At 41.1% G+C, this 14,684-nt stretch overlaps 1 protein-coding gene across 2 annotated transcripts in view; it reads left to right on the forward strand.

Annotated features, from left to right (window-relative positions):
- The window catches only part of EXOC3 (exocyst complex component 3), a 145,286-nt gene that overhangs the window by 54,729 nt on the left and 75,873 nt on the right, over positions 1-14,684 (forward strand). For both annotated transcript variants that reach the window (XM_070727750.1, XM_070727751.1), the window contains exons 3-4: positions 3,320-3,539; positions 3,723-4,404. In XM_070727750.1, the coding sequence (XP_070583851.1) occupies positions 3,320-3,539; positions 3,723-4,404 (902 nt within the window). The remainder of the gene's footprint in view (positions 1-3,319; positions 3,540-3,722; positions 4,405-14,684) is intronic.

Raw genomic sequence — 14,684 nt, forward strand, 5'->3', positions numbered from 1 at the left:
AGCCTTTGATAGTTTATACTGGCAATTCTTCACAACACAAATGGCGCCAATGCAACTTGGAAATAAATTTATAGAACTCATTAAAACTGTTTACTCAATACAAACAGCCAAAATACTGATAAACAATGATATGACAGAAACAATAAACATCAAAAAAGGAGTGAGGCAGGGCTGCCCCTTAGCCCCCCTGATTTTTATTTTCGCACTAGAAGTTCTACTAAATAAAATAAGACACAACAAGGAAATCCAAGGATTAAAAATTAAAAGTGAACACTATAAACTTCAAGCATTTTCTGATGACATGGTGTTCATTGTACAAGACCCCTTAAAATCTGCACCTATTCAAATTAATGAAATAAATAAATTTGGAGAGATTGCCGGACTAAAAATCAACAGGGAAAAAATAAAAATGATAACAAAAAATATGACAAAACAGCAGATATTGAAACTAGAGGAATCTACTAAAATCAAAACCGCCAAAACAGTTAAATACCTAGGACTATGGATTACCGCTAATTGTAGCACTATCAAGAAAGACAACTACGATAAACTAATCAATGAAATGGACAAAGACTTTTGCAGATGGTCGAAGATCCCACTTTCTATAATGGGGAAAATTGCTGTAATTAAAAGTAATATACTCCCTAGATTTTTATACCTTTTTCAAACCGCACCCATTAAATTAAACAGGACTTTTTTCAAAAACTTACACAAAAAAATTCGCAAATTTATATGGACAAAAAAAAAGGCCAGAATAAAACTTAAAGACCTACAAGACCATAGGTCAAGAGGTGGATTCGGGTTACCAAACATGGAACTATATTACCATGTCTCAATTGCAAACTTACTGAAAGAATGGATAACACTAAAAAATTCTAGAATATTAACACTTGAAGGCTATGACCTTCAATCCGGGTGGCACAAGTTTCTGATGGCAGACATAGGTAAAATACCAACATACTTCAGGTCACATTACATACGAAAAACCTTAATTAACACCTGGCACTTCATTAAAAAAAACCATTACCTCTGTATCCCAAAATGGATATCCCCAACAGAAGCAATTATATACTCGAATGCATTAACCCCTGACAAAATTATAACATACGACCAACTGTTAAATGAAAATAATGATCTAATCCCTAAACAAAAACTCATAGAAAAAGGTATTAAAGTGGATTGGTTACACTACCTACAAATTAAATCAAAATATAATGAAGATAAGAACAAATTAGGCTTTCAAAAAAACAATCTCCTTGATAAGATAATTTTTGGTCCAAAACAAACAAACAAATATCAAACATATACAATATCCTCCTTCAACACGATACAGTAGAAGAAATAGTTAATTTTGGATATACAATTAATTTAAACGAATGGGAAAAAATTTGGACTGTTAACTGCAAACTAACGATGGCAACTTCATATAAGGAAAATCATTACAAAATGTTCTACAGATGGCACCTGCCACCTGCTGGACTTGCAAAAATGTATCCAAATTTATCACCACTATGTTGGAAGTGCAGGGAAAAACCAGGTACATATTACCACATCTGGTGGACATGTGAAACCACCCAAAAATATTGGTATAAAATCAAAATTACGCTAGAACAAATCACCTCCCAGACCATCCATACAAAACCCGAACTATTTTTATTAGGAATCATAAGACAAAACTTTAATAAAGAAAACAGATATATTATAATTCACATTATTACAGCTACAAGGATTCTATATGCACAATACTGGAAACAGGAAAAAAACCCCAACCGTTCTATCCCTTTTGATTAAAATAATGGAATGTGCAGAAATGTCCAAGCTAACAATGGAATTGCAAAACAAGGATGAGACAGATTTCTATAAAGCATGGGACAAATGGTACCATTGGTTAACAAAAAGAAATTACTTAAAAATTATACATCAAGAAAAATGTCCAACTAAAACAGCATGTAAAACCAATAAATAACGACATGAATCATAATATAGTGGTACCTCAAGATATGAACCCCTCGTCTTACGAACAACTCGTGATACGAACCCGGGGTTCAGAAAAATTTTGCCTCTTCTTACGAACTTTTTTCGAGTTACGAACCGGCGTTCGGAGACTGCTGGGAAGCCGCGCGGCTGTTTTAAAAGGTGATAGCCGGGCGGCGGGGCTTCCCAGCAGCCTCCCGAACGCCGGTTCGTAACTCGAAAAAAGTTCGTAAGAAGAGGCAAAATTTTTCTGAACCCTGGGTTCAGTTCGGGAGGTTGCTGGGAAGCCCCCCAGCCCGGCTGTCACCTTTTAAAACAGCCGCGCGGCTTCCCAGCTGTCTCCGAACGCCGAACGCGGAAGTTCGGGTTTGGCGTTCGGCTTCAGGAGACAGCTGGGAAGCCGCGCGGCTGTTTTAAAAGGTCACAGCCGGGCTGGGGGGCTTCCCAGCACCCCCCTGAACCCCGAACTTTTGCCGAACTTCTGGCTTCCCAGCAGTCGCCGAACACCTTTTTTTTTTTTTTTTGGTTGCACGGATTAATTGACTTTACATTGTTTCCTATGGGAAGCAATGTTTCGTCTTACGAACCTTTCGTCTTACGAACCTCCCCCTGGAACCAATTAGGTTCGTAAGACGAGGTATGACTGTATTAAATTGACATGATAAAATGTAAACATCGATCGACACAAATTTTGAACTACAAAGAAACTGAATGAATAAATTTATAAATAGCTGAAACTACAGGCCGCAAAACATAGAAGCCCCAGCTCTAACGCTGGTCCCCCACACTCTTCTTACTACTCTTTTCTTGCTTTATTTTTCTATTCTTCCTCCTCTTGTATTTCTTTCCTTTCTTTCTAAATCCCTTTTCCTTTCTTTCCCTCCCCCAATCACGCATGCTATATAAGTAAACTATAATTGCTAGAATGTACATTATATATATTCCCTTTACTTTTCTGTACCCTGTTTTTAATGTATATAACCAATAATTTTATTTTATTTTTTTAAATATATATTTCAGTAGCTCAGCTTGAACTATGGAATCCTTGGTGCTCCTTGGGCTTGGTTGCTTTTTTGCAGACATTTCATTACCCAACTTCAGTTGCACTGATGATACTATCTAGTTGGGTAATGAAATGTCTGCAAGCAAAAAAACAAGTTCGTAGAGTACCAAGGACTCCATGTTTCTATATTTAAATAGAACCTGCCTCAGTTTTATTAAACAGCATTGTATTAATAAAATTGTCTTTTATGTAAAAACAAATATTTTTTAAGATAATTAGAGCGCATGTTAGATGTTTATTGATATTATGGAGTAAATTAACTATCAAACTTGGGTTCTTTAGGCTGCAATTCAGTCACAACTTGATGGAGTTCGAACTGGTTTAAGCCAGCTGCACACTGCATTGCATGATGTCAAGGACATACAGCACTCTTTAGTTGATGTCAATAAAGATTGGCGGCAGAGTATCAACACCATAGAAAATCTCAAAGATGTTAAAGATGCTGTAGTTCAACATAGTCAACTGGCAGCTGCTGTAGAAAACCTCAAAAATATATTCTCAGGTATGACTTCCAAAATGTCTGATATTCTGACAGTACAAAGGAGTTGTGTAGTATTAGTATCAATCTATATATAAATAATATTAAGTTTTAATGTACAGTAATAATGCAACTGTTGTCATGCAGCCAGAATTCTGAAGTTTGTGGGATATAACTTAAATCTATAGTTTCTCTTTTTCTTTTTAGTCCCAGAGATAGTCCAGGAGACTCAAGACTTGATTGAGCAAGGACAATTATTGCAAGGCCATCGAAAATTGATGGATTTGGAGTGCTCCCGAGATGATCTTATGTATGAACAATACCGCATGGATAGCAAGAATACCCATGATATGAACTTAATTGATAGTTATTTTGGAGATATGCAAAAACTTTCTGAAGAACTGGCCAAGCAACTCTGGATGGTCATTCAAAGGTCTCTAGTCACTGTTCGTAGAGATCCTACCTTGCTTGTTTCAGTTGTGAGAATAATTGAGAGAGAAGAAAAGATAGATCGACGTATGTTAGATCGGAAAAAGCAAACTGGATTCATTCCCCCTGGGAGACCTAAAAAATGGAAAGAAAAAATGTTTAAAGTCCTGGATCGAACTGTTATTACCAGGATTGAAGGCACTCAAGCAGACACTCGAGAGTCTGACAAAATGTGGCTTGTTCGTCATCTGGAAATAATTCGTAAATACGTTCTTGATGATCTGTTGGTGGCTAAAAATCTTATGGATCAGAGTTTCCCCCCACATTATGAAATTTTCAAGAGATTGCTATGTATGTATCACCAGGCATTGTCTTTACGCATGCAGGACTTGGCTTCAGAAGATTTAGAGGCAAATGAAATTGTCAGCCTTTTGACTTGGGTTTTAAATACATATAAAAGGTAAGGATGCTATTATTTAAGTGAGTACTAGTAGCTTTTAATACATTTTGTCAAGCTCCATATATCTGGTAAAGTCAAAGGTAGCAAGAATCACAAGACTTTCAAAAAACTATCTTTAATGATAGGTTGAGGTCAGTATAGAATCTTTTAAAAACTAGAGTTCTTTCTTCATTTTTATTGAATTTATTAAACAAGAATTACTTCAAAGCACTTTTGTTCCCCATCAGGATAGATGTCTCTTCTGAAATAAAGTCAAAAACCAATCTGCCACACTTTCCCATAGTTTCTCACAAATGCATAAAGATTAATTCAGTTTCAGTTTCTAATAGCTACCTGTATACTTTTACATCATTTTATTGATATTACATGAAAATGCTTTATCCACAAGGTTTAAATAATTAGGATTAGTTATATTTAATTTTGTGATCTAACCTCTATCTTAGGATTCTCTGTTATTCTTTTATCTGAATGCTAGCCAAGTCTAATACTGTACTAATTTTTTTCCAAACCAAAATCATCTGCCATCTGCTAAAGACATATAAACATATTGATATAAAATAGCAGCCAGATATAGATACAATTAAATATCATCAAAATGTTTTTAAAATATTAATTATAATATTTGTAATATTTAAATATTAAACAATAAATATTAGAAAATGGTGAATGAACATAAAAGTAAAGATGTATAAATAATATAAGTAATGTTTATGATGAAGTAATATTAATAATAGTCATGTATATTGAGAACTGAAAACTGCAAAGGGAATACAGTTTAACTTACAAATATATAAATGGAAATATGACATCAACACAATTTACCGTAAAAGGGATTACAAAGGTTTAATGCAGCGGTCCCCAAACTACGGCCCGCGGGCCGGATGCGGCCCAATGAGGTCTTTTAACCGGCCCGCGGCAGCTCACGAGATTTTACTGATCAATATAATAAGCTCCCGAATCTCCTGTCTACTCACCGCGGTCGGCTGCTGAGCGAGGAGAAGGTGGAGAGGCAAGGGGGTGGGCAGGAAAGCGGGCCTGCAATTGGCCAATTTATTTCTCGCCTTTAGGGAGAGAAACTGTTGCTGCCCTATGGCAGAGCAGCAACAGTTCCTCTCCCTAAAGGCAAGAAATAAATTGGCCAATTGCAGGGCCGCTTTTCTCCCCGCCTCCTTGCCTCTCCACCTCCTCCTCCGCGGTGAGTGGACGCGAAATTCAGGAAAAGGCGATGGCAATTGAAAAACTGTCCAGGGCTGTGGGAAGGGAAGGGCTGTGTCAGCGGCGAGGTGGCCGCGCCGTCATTGTTCCTTCTAAGCTGCTTGCGCGACCACCTCGCACAGAAACATTTGCCCCTTTGTGCTGCCCCACCACCCGTTCCTGCAAGTAGAGGTCGGGTGTGTTACCGGGAGCTGGAGGCGGCGTGGGGCCGGACACTAGGTGCCGGGGAGGACAAAGGAGTGAACGTAGCTACTGCCTCTCAGCTGCAGAGCCGAATGGGGGCGGAGGCAACAGTGGAGCCCGGCGCTGGGGCCATGCGGGGCCGCTCATCCAGGGGGGCGTGGACTGGCAAGTCGCCCTCCGCTCTCTCTCTTTCTCTCCCTGTTGCCAGCGTGGTATATGAGAGAGAAAGAGAGAGGCAGAGGTCGGGCGCGTTACCGGGAGGTGGAGGCAGCGTGGGGACGCTGGGTGCCGGGGACACCGAGGAGGGGGTGGATGTGGCCTCTCAGTTGCAGAGCCGAATAAGGGCGGAGGCAACGGCGGAGTCCGGCGCTGGGGCCATGCGGGGCCGCTCATCCAGGGGGGCGCCCTCCTTTCTCTCTCTTTCTCTCTCTTATACCACGCCGGCAACAGGGAGAGAAAGAGAGAGAGCGGAGGGCACCTTGCCGGTCCACGCCCCCCTGGGTGAGCGGCTCCGCATGGCCCCAGCGCCGGACTCGGCCGTTGCCTCCGCCCTTGTTTGGCTCTGCAGCTGAGAGGCCACGTCCACCCCCTCCTCGGTGTCCCCAGCACCCAGCGTCCCCACCCCGCCTCCACCTCCCGGTAACGCGCCCGACCTCTGCCTCTCTCTTTCTCTCTCTGTTGCCGGCGTGGTGTATGAGAGAGAAAGAGAGAGAGAAAAAAAAAAGAGGGGAGAGAGAAAGAGAGAAAAAAAGCAAGAGAGAGAGAGAGAGAGAAAGGGAGAGGAGAGATAGAAAGGGAGAGAGAAAGAGGGAGAGATAGAGAGATACAAAGAGAGATACAAAGAGAGTGAGTGAGAGAATGAGAGATAAGAGAGAGAAAGAAAGAGGGACAGAGAGAAAGCAAGAGAGGGACAGAGAGAAAGGGAGAGAGAGAAAGAGAAAGAAAGGTAGAGAGAAATAGGGAGAGATACAAAGAGTAAGTGAGTGAGAGAAAGAGAAGAGAGAGAAAGAAAAGAGAAAGAAAGAAATAGAGAAAGGGGGAGAGGGAGAGAAAGAGGGAGAGATAGAGAGGGAGAGAGGAAGAGGAGAGATAGAAAGGGAGGGAGAGACAGAGAGAAAGAGGGAGAGATATAAAGAGAGTGAGTGAGAGAAAGAGAGAAGAGAAAGCAAGCAAGCAAGAGAGAAATAGAAAGAGAGAAGGACAAAGAGAGAGGGGGGGAGAATAAATATTAAATATTGTATTTTTTCCCATTTTGTTTTTTACTTTAAATAAGGTATGTGCAGTGTGCATGGGGATTTGCTCATACATTTTTTTTATAGTCCGGCCCTCCAACAGTCTGAGGGACAGTGAACTGGCCCCCTGTGTAAAAAGTTTGGGGACCCCTGGTTTAATGTATTGTTTATGTTTGTTTGTTTTCCTACTTTTGTATTCTTGCTTGTCTTGGTTTGTATGGTTTTGTTTAGTGTGTATTAATGTTTTAAATGTTCCTTTTTAATGTTTTGTATTCAATAAAAAATATTTTTTTTAAAGAATATCATTAAAATGTAGAAGAGTTATACCTAGCAGCATTCATTAAAAATATTCTTTCATCTGAGAGACTAAAATGTTTTGTAGTGACTAAATTGGGGCTACCTCTGAAGAGCATTCAGAAGCTACAGCTGATGCAAAGTGCAGCAATGCAGGCAGTTCTGGAGAACCCTAGAATAGCCTATATTACATCACTGTTCTGCAAGTTGCAATGGCTGCCAGTTTGCTTCTGGGTGCTATTATCTTTAAAGCCCTATGTGTTATGAGTCCAGGCCTCATCCCAATGGGACTGGCCTAGCCCAGCTACACTGGTAGGGGGACATGCAATGGACCCTGATGGTCAGTAAATTTTGGCTGGTGGGTTCCAGGAAAAGAACCTTCTCTGCCCTTTGGAACATCTTATCCAGGTAAGATTGGTTCCTACCCTAATGCTCTCTATAAGGGTCTGAAAACATGGCTCTGCCAGATGGCTTGGGGCCCCAGCGGAGGAGGGGAGATAATTGATGAATTAAGAGAAAATCCTACTTTCCCCACATCCTGATCATTCCTTCCCCATCTTTTAATTGTAAATTAATTTTGGATTGTAATTTTACTATTATTTTAGACATATTTCTTTTATGGTTTTAGTGCTTTTAATGGTGTAAGCTGCCCAGGGTTGCTTTGAAGCTAGATGGTGGAAAACAAATTTAATAAATAAATAATTCTTTGGTTGAAGGTGTTAAGAACTGAAGAAATGATCTTTGGCATGCAAAGCAATCACTATATCAAAGAAAGGTACTCTTTGTAAAGTACAGATCTTTTTGCCTATCTTAGATGAGTATAAAATGGAAATAATAATTGGGTTTTGTTTTTGTTTTTTTTGCAAATCTTTTTATTGTTTTATAGATACATATATCACAATTTGTTTATACAGTTTACAGGTCTTATCCAACTTTTTTACCGGTTACAGTTGTTATATGGATAATATTAACTTAATACTATGCAATGCAAAACAGGGTAAAAACATTCAAATGGTATTTTCATTTTTTTTAAAGGTTTGTACTGCTATTTTGTATAAGGTTATACAAATCTTTTCCTTTGAATCCACTCGTGCCAATTGTTCCACATGCTTTTAGTTTCGTTGATTCTGTTTCCCTTAAGTAGGTTTGTCAATTTATCCATTTCTGCACATGTATATACTTTTTTCTGTTATTAAATTTATATTGGGGGTCTGTTTGTTCTTCCATGTTTGCGCAATTGCAATTCTTGTAGCTGTATTTATGTGAGTCACTAAAAAAAGGGTTTGTTTCGAGTAAGATTTTTTCCAAATTCCGAGGAGCATCCCCTCCGGTGAGTACTCTATTTCCTCCTTCGTGATTTCCTTTAACCATTTGTAAATTGTTTCCCAAATTTTTTGGATTTTAGGGAAGGACCACCACATATGGAAGAAAGTTCCTTTTTCTTTATTGCATTTCCAACATACATTTTGTAGTGCTGGGTAAATTTTGGCAAGTCTTGCTGGTGGTAGATACCACCTGTAAAATAATTTGTAATAGTTTTCTTTATAGGCTGATAATAGGGTGATTTTGGTTATTGTATTCCATGTTTTCTCCCATTCTGCTATATGGATTTTTCTTTGTAGGTTTTTCTCCCAGGCTACCATTGGATTTTTAATCATCTCTTTTTCTTTCTCGTGTTCTAGTAAAATCTGGTATAGTTTGGTTATCTGTTTTTCAGCGTTTCCTGTTAAGATCTTGTCTAGAGTTTGGGTGGAATTTGCTATACCTGGTATTTGTTTATCCTTATTATATGTTGATTTTATTTGTATATATGTCCACTCGTCCATCCTATAATTTTGTATTTCCAATTCTTGTTTAGTTTTAAGTTCTCCATTTGGATGTAAAATATCTTTATATTTTATGGTCTTGGTAGGGTCTATTAAATTCGGATATACTATGGCTTCCATGGTAGATAGCCATCTAGGAATTTTGTTGTAAAATTTTCTTTTAATCTCATACCAGGTTTTAAGGAGAGATTTTCTTATCATGTGTTTGTTAAAGACAGTTTGTTTTTGTTTATCGTCTTTCCATAAATAGGCATGCCACCCCAACTGTAGATCATGGCCCTCAAGTACCAGTATTCTTTTATTAGTAAGATTAATCCACTCTTTTAGCCATGTTAGGCACGCTGCAGTGTAATACTGTTTCAGATCGGGGAGTCCGAATCCTCCTCTGTTTTTGGTGTCTTGGAGGTATCTGAATTGAATTCTGGGTTTTTTATTTTGCAACATAAATTTTGAAAAAGTTTTATTAATCTCTTTAAAAAAAATTTGTTCGATATTAATAGGGGCAGTTTGGAAAAGGTAGAGGAATTTGGGTAAGATGTCCATTTTAATCACCGCGATTCTACCTAACATGGATAGTTGCAAATCTTTCCATTTTTCTAAGTTTTTATTAGTTTCTTGTATGAGTTTGTTATAGTTATCTTTTTTAAGAGATGAAGTTTTATTTGATAGTATTAGTCCTAAGTATTTAATTTTTTTTGTGGTTTGTAGATTTGTAATTTCTTCCAATTTTTTAATTTGTTTTATAGTCATATTCTTTGTCATAAGCATCGTTTTTTGCTTATTAATTTTTAGTCCTGAGAGTTCCCCACAAATTTCTATTTCTCTGATTAATTGTGGGCCAGATCTTATAGGATCTTCTAGGAAAAGTACAATATCGTCTGCGTATGCCTGTAATTTGCATTCTTCGTCTTTTATCTTAATTCCTTTTATTTCATTATTTAGTCGAATTTTGTTTAGTAGTATTTCCTGGGTTAATATGTATAACAAAGGGGACATTGGGCATCCCTGTCTTACCCCTTTTTCTATTGAAATTAGTTCCGTCATGTCATTGTTGATTATTGCTCTGGCTGATTGTGTTGTATAAGTATTTTTAATGATATTTTCGAATTTGGTTCCCAGTTTCAATTCTTTAATTACAGCTATTAAGTATTGCCAGTTGACGCTATCGAAAGCTTTTTGTGCGTCCAGGAATGCCAGGGCTACTTGTTCTCCTGGATGGACTTCACAGTATTCTATGATATCTAGGACTGTCCTCGTACAATTTGAGATTTGTCTGTTAGGTAGGAATCCGTTTTGGTCCGGGCTGATTATTTTATTTAATATATTTTTTAATCTTTCTGAGAGAATTGCCATAAACATCTTGTAATCCGCATTTAGTAAGGATATTGGTCTGTAATTTCTTATTTTTTGTTTGTCCAGGCCTTCTTTAGGTATCATTGTGATATATGATTCCCTCCAAGTATTCGGGATTTTAGCTTGTTCCAGGATTTCGTTGTAAATTTCTAGTAGTATAGGTTCAAATAATTCTTTATTATATTTATAAAATTCTCCTGGAAGTCCGTCTGGTCCTGGCGTTTTATTATTTTTTTGTTTTTTTAAGGCCAATTGAATTTCCTGTAGAGTTATTTTCATGTTTAAAAGTGGTTTATCTGGGTCTTCTATCTTTAGTATATTATTCTCATTTATATATTTGGCAATTTTAGTGCTTTCTACTGATTCCTCTTTATATAAATTTTGGTAGTAATCTTTCACTATTTCTTTTTTCTGCTGTTCATCGTATTGTAATACAGTGATCCCCCGGTTATTGCGTCCCCGACCATTGCGAATGGGCTACATCGCGATTTTTCAACCCGGAAGTAAAAACACCATCTGCGCATGTGCGCCCTTTTTTCCTATGGCCACACATGCGTAGATGGTGTTCCCCGCCGGGCAGATCAGCTGCTGGGCGGCTTCCCTGGGTCTTTACCCTCTTGCTGGCGGGAGGGCGAGAAGCCCCCCCAGCACCCGCTCGCCCTCCGTTCGCCCGCCCTTCGCCCGGCCACCCGCCATTTGCTCGCTGCTCGCCCGGCCACCCGGGTTCGTTTGGCTTCGGGACTCAGTTGGGAAGCGGCACGGGTGTTTTAAAAGGTCTCCGCCGGCATGGGGGGCTTCTTAGCACCCCCCCAAACCCGGGTTGGGGGTTCGGGGGGGGTAGGAAGCCCCCCATGCCGGCGGAGACCTTTTAAAACACCCGTGCCGCTTCCCAGCTGAGTCCTCAAGCCAAGCGCAGAAGTTAGCCTTGAATCCCTTTGAATCCCGCCGCTTCTGCTGGATACGGGCGATGGGGGGGCGAGCTGCCACACCCCTGGCTTCCGCACCGCTCGTCCCACCCACCGCCCGTATCCAGCAGAAGCTGCTGGATTCAAAGTGCTGGGGGGCTGTCGGGACACACCCCCCCACCCCAGCACTTTGAATCCCGCCGCTTCTGTTGGATACGGGCGATGGGGGGGCGAGCTGCCACAGCCCCTGGCTTCCTCACCGCTCGTCCCACCCACCGCCCGTATCCAGCAGAAGCTGCTGGATTCAAAGTGATTCAGGGAACAGAATGGAGCCTTCCGCGGCGGGGCTGGTAGGAGGGGAGCCGAGGGGATAACCGAGCCCAGCCCCGTGGGATTCGCCTTCCTCCCGCTTGCAGCCGAGTGATCGTGGGCTCCTTCGCAACCTCAGAGAGCTTCCTGGTTTTCGTGAGCTTTCATGCCCAGGAAGCTCTCCGAGGTTGCGAAGGAGCCCAGGATCACTGGGCTGCAAGCGGGAGGAAGGCGAATCCCACGGGGCTGGGCTCGGTTATCCCCTCGGCTCCCCTCCTACCAGCCCCGCCGCGGAAGGCTCCATTCTGTTCCCTGAATGGAGACCGCCGGCCGCTCAATCGGGCCGGCAGGGAACAGAATGGAGCCTTCCGCGGCAGGGCTGGTAGGAGGGGAGCCGAGGGGATAACCGAGCCCAGCCCCGTGGGATTCGCCTTCCTCCCGCTTGCAGCCGAGTGATCGTGGGCTCCTTCGCAACCTCAGAGAGCTTCCTGGTTTTCGTGAGCTTTCATGCCCAGGAAGCTCTCCGAGGTTGCGAAGGAGCCCAGGATCACTCGGCTGTCGGCGGCAGGAAGACGAATGTCACGGGGCTGGGCTCGTCTCCCCCCCCATAGCAGCCCCGCCGCGGAAGGCTCCATTCTGTTCCCTGCCGGCCCGATTGAGCGGCCGGCGGTCTCCATTCAGGGAACAGAATGGAGCCTTCCGCGGCGGGGCTGGTAGGAGGGGAGCCGAGGGGATAACCGAGCCCAGCCCCGTGGGATTCGCCTTCCTCCCGCTTGCAGCCGAGTGATCGTGGGCTCCTTCGCAACCTCAGAGAGCTTCCTGGTTTTCGTGAGCTTTCATGCCCAGGAAGCTCTCCGAGGTTGCGAAGGAGCCCAGGATCACTCGGCTGCCGGCGGCAGGAAAACGAATGTCACGGGGCTGGGCGCTAGCTCTCGCCGCTTTCGAGCTGAGTCCTGAAGCGAATTCGCTTCAGGACTCATCTCGAAAGCCCGCTAGCGAGGAGCCGAAGATTGGGGGCGGCGCGGCTGTTTTAAAACGTCGCCGCCGGCATGGGGGGCTTGCCAGCACCCCCCGGACCCCCAACCCGTGTTTGGGGGGCTGCTAGGAAGCCCCCCATGCCGGCGGCGACGTTTTAAAACAGCCGCGCCACCCCCAATCTTCGGCTCCTCGCTAGCGCTGCGGAAGTTAAAAACACCATCTGCACATGCGCAGATGGTGTTTTTACTTCCGCAGCGCTACTTCGCGAAAACCCGCTCATTGCGGGGGGTCCTGGAACGGAACCCTCGCAACGAGCGGGGGATCACTGTATTCCATTTTTATCTTCTAAGTGATAGATTAGTTTATCGCTTCTCGCTTTTTTAATTTTTTGCGAGAGCCATCTACCCGGTTTGTTGGCCGATTCAAAGTGTTTTTGTTTTAAATATTTTATATCTTTGGCAAGTTCTTGTTGTTCTAAAGTATTTATTTTATATTTGGCTTCTCTTAGTAGGTTTATTGTTTGATTATTTGTGGGGTCTTGTTGGAGGATTTTTTCCAAATTTACTATTCTATTTGTGTGGTAGTTGTGTTCTGCTCTTTCTTCCTTTGATTTTTTGGCTGCATATGATATTGTTATTCCTCTCGTGTATGCCTTTAGTGTGTCCCACAGTATTTGTGTTGTAGTGGGTTGTTTCCCATTTTCTTCTAAAAATAATTTTATTTCTCTGTTAATCATCTTTATATATTTCTCATCATGTAGTAAATTTGTGTTCAATGACCATCTCTTATAACCTTTTTTTGTTCCTTGCCAAGTTATAGTAATCGGATTATGATCTGCCCAGGTGTTAGGTTCTATTTCCAGGGATTTTATTGATTTATGTAATCTTTTGCTTAGCCAAACCATATCTATTCTTGATAATGAGTGGTGTGGTCCAGAGTGGAAAGTAAATTGTTTGTCTTTTGGATGTCTCACTCTCCACATATCTGTTAAATCTAATTCTTCAGTCATTTTATTAAACGTGTTTGGTAATGTGGGTCTTTTCAGTTTACTTTTTTTCCCTGCTTTGTGGTCCATTTTTGGGTCTACAATTCCGTTGTAATCTCCTACCATACAAATGTTTATATAATTAGTTTCAAGCAAAATTTGATGTATATTTTTATAAAATTGTTTTAACTCTTGATTCGGGGCATATATGTTCACCAGTAGTATTTTTTCCCCTAATATTTCAATTTCTGTCATTGTATATCTTCCTTTGGGATCCGTTTTAATTTCTTTTGGTTTTAGTTCTTTCTTCACATATGTGGCCACTCCCCTTTTTTTTCATTTTCGTCTAATGAAGCATGTAATTCCCCTAATTTTGTATATTCTAAGAATTTCTTATGTGCTAATTTAATATGTACCTCTTGCAAGCATATTATTTGTAGTTTCTGGTTTAGGAGTTTGGAAAAAACCTTTTTTCTCTTACAATTGTTATTAAGGCCATTTATATTTATTGAAATCAATTTAATATCTGAAAGCATTTAGTTAATTATTCCTCCTAGGGAGGAAAAAAGTTGAAGCAAGAAAGCTAGTTTTGTTTATCTGCTGCCGCTGCCGTTTGTGATCTAGTCTTAGCCCCTTCTTCCTTCTCCTTTCTTCTCTCTGTTTCCTCTGGTCCTTGCTTTCTGTCTATTTGTCCCTCTGTGTCTATATCCTCTTCCTTGCTTGATTCTAGTCTATCTCCACTTTCTAATTCGGAGTCTAGGGCAGTTATTCGTTTGTATATCTCTTGTGCTTTTTCCGCATTGTCGACTTTCACTCTCCTTCCTTCTATTTTTACCATCATCCCCTCTGGTGTTATCCATCTAAATGTTATTTCCTTTTTGTTCAGGAGGGAGGCTAAGTTTCTATATTCCCTTCTTCGTTCTCTAATCTTTCTAGGGATTTGTTTCAAAATATTTAGTTCTCTGCCTTTATATGTCATTTTCCCTTCTCTAGAGGCTGC

This window comes from Erythrolamprus reginae, chromosome Z, assembly GCF_031021105.1.
Source record: "Erythrolamprus reginae isolate rEryReg1 chromosome Z, rEryReg1.hap1, whole genome shotgun sequence".
In the NCBI taxonomy this organism is placed as follows: Eukaryota; Metazoa; Chordata; class Lepidosauria; order Squamata; family Dipsadidae; genus Erythrolamprus; species Erythrolamprus reginae.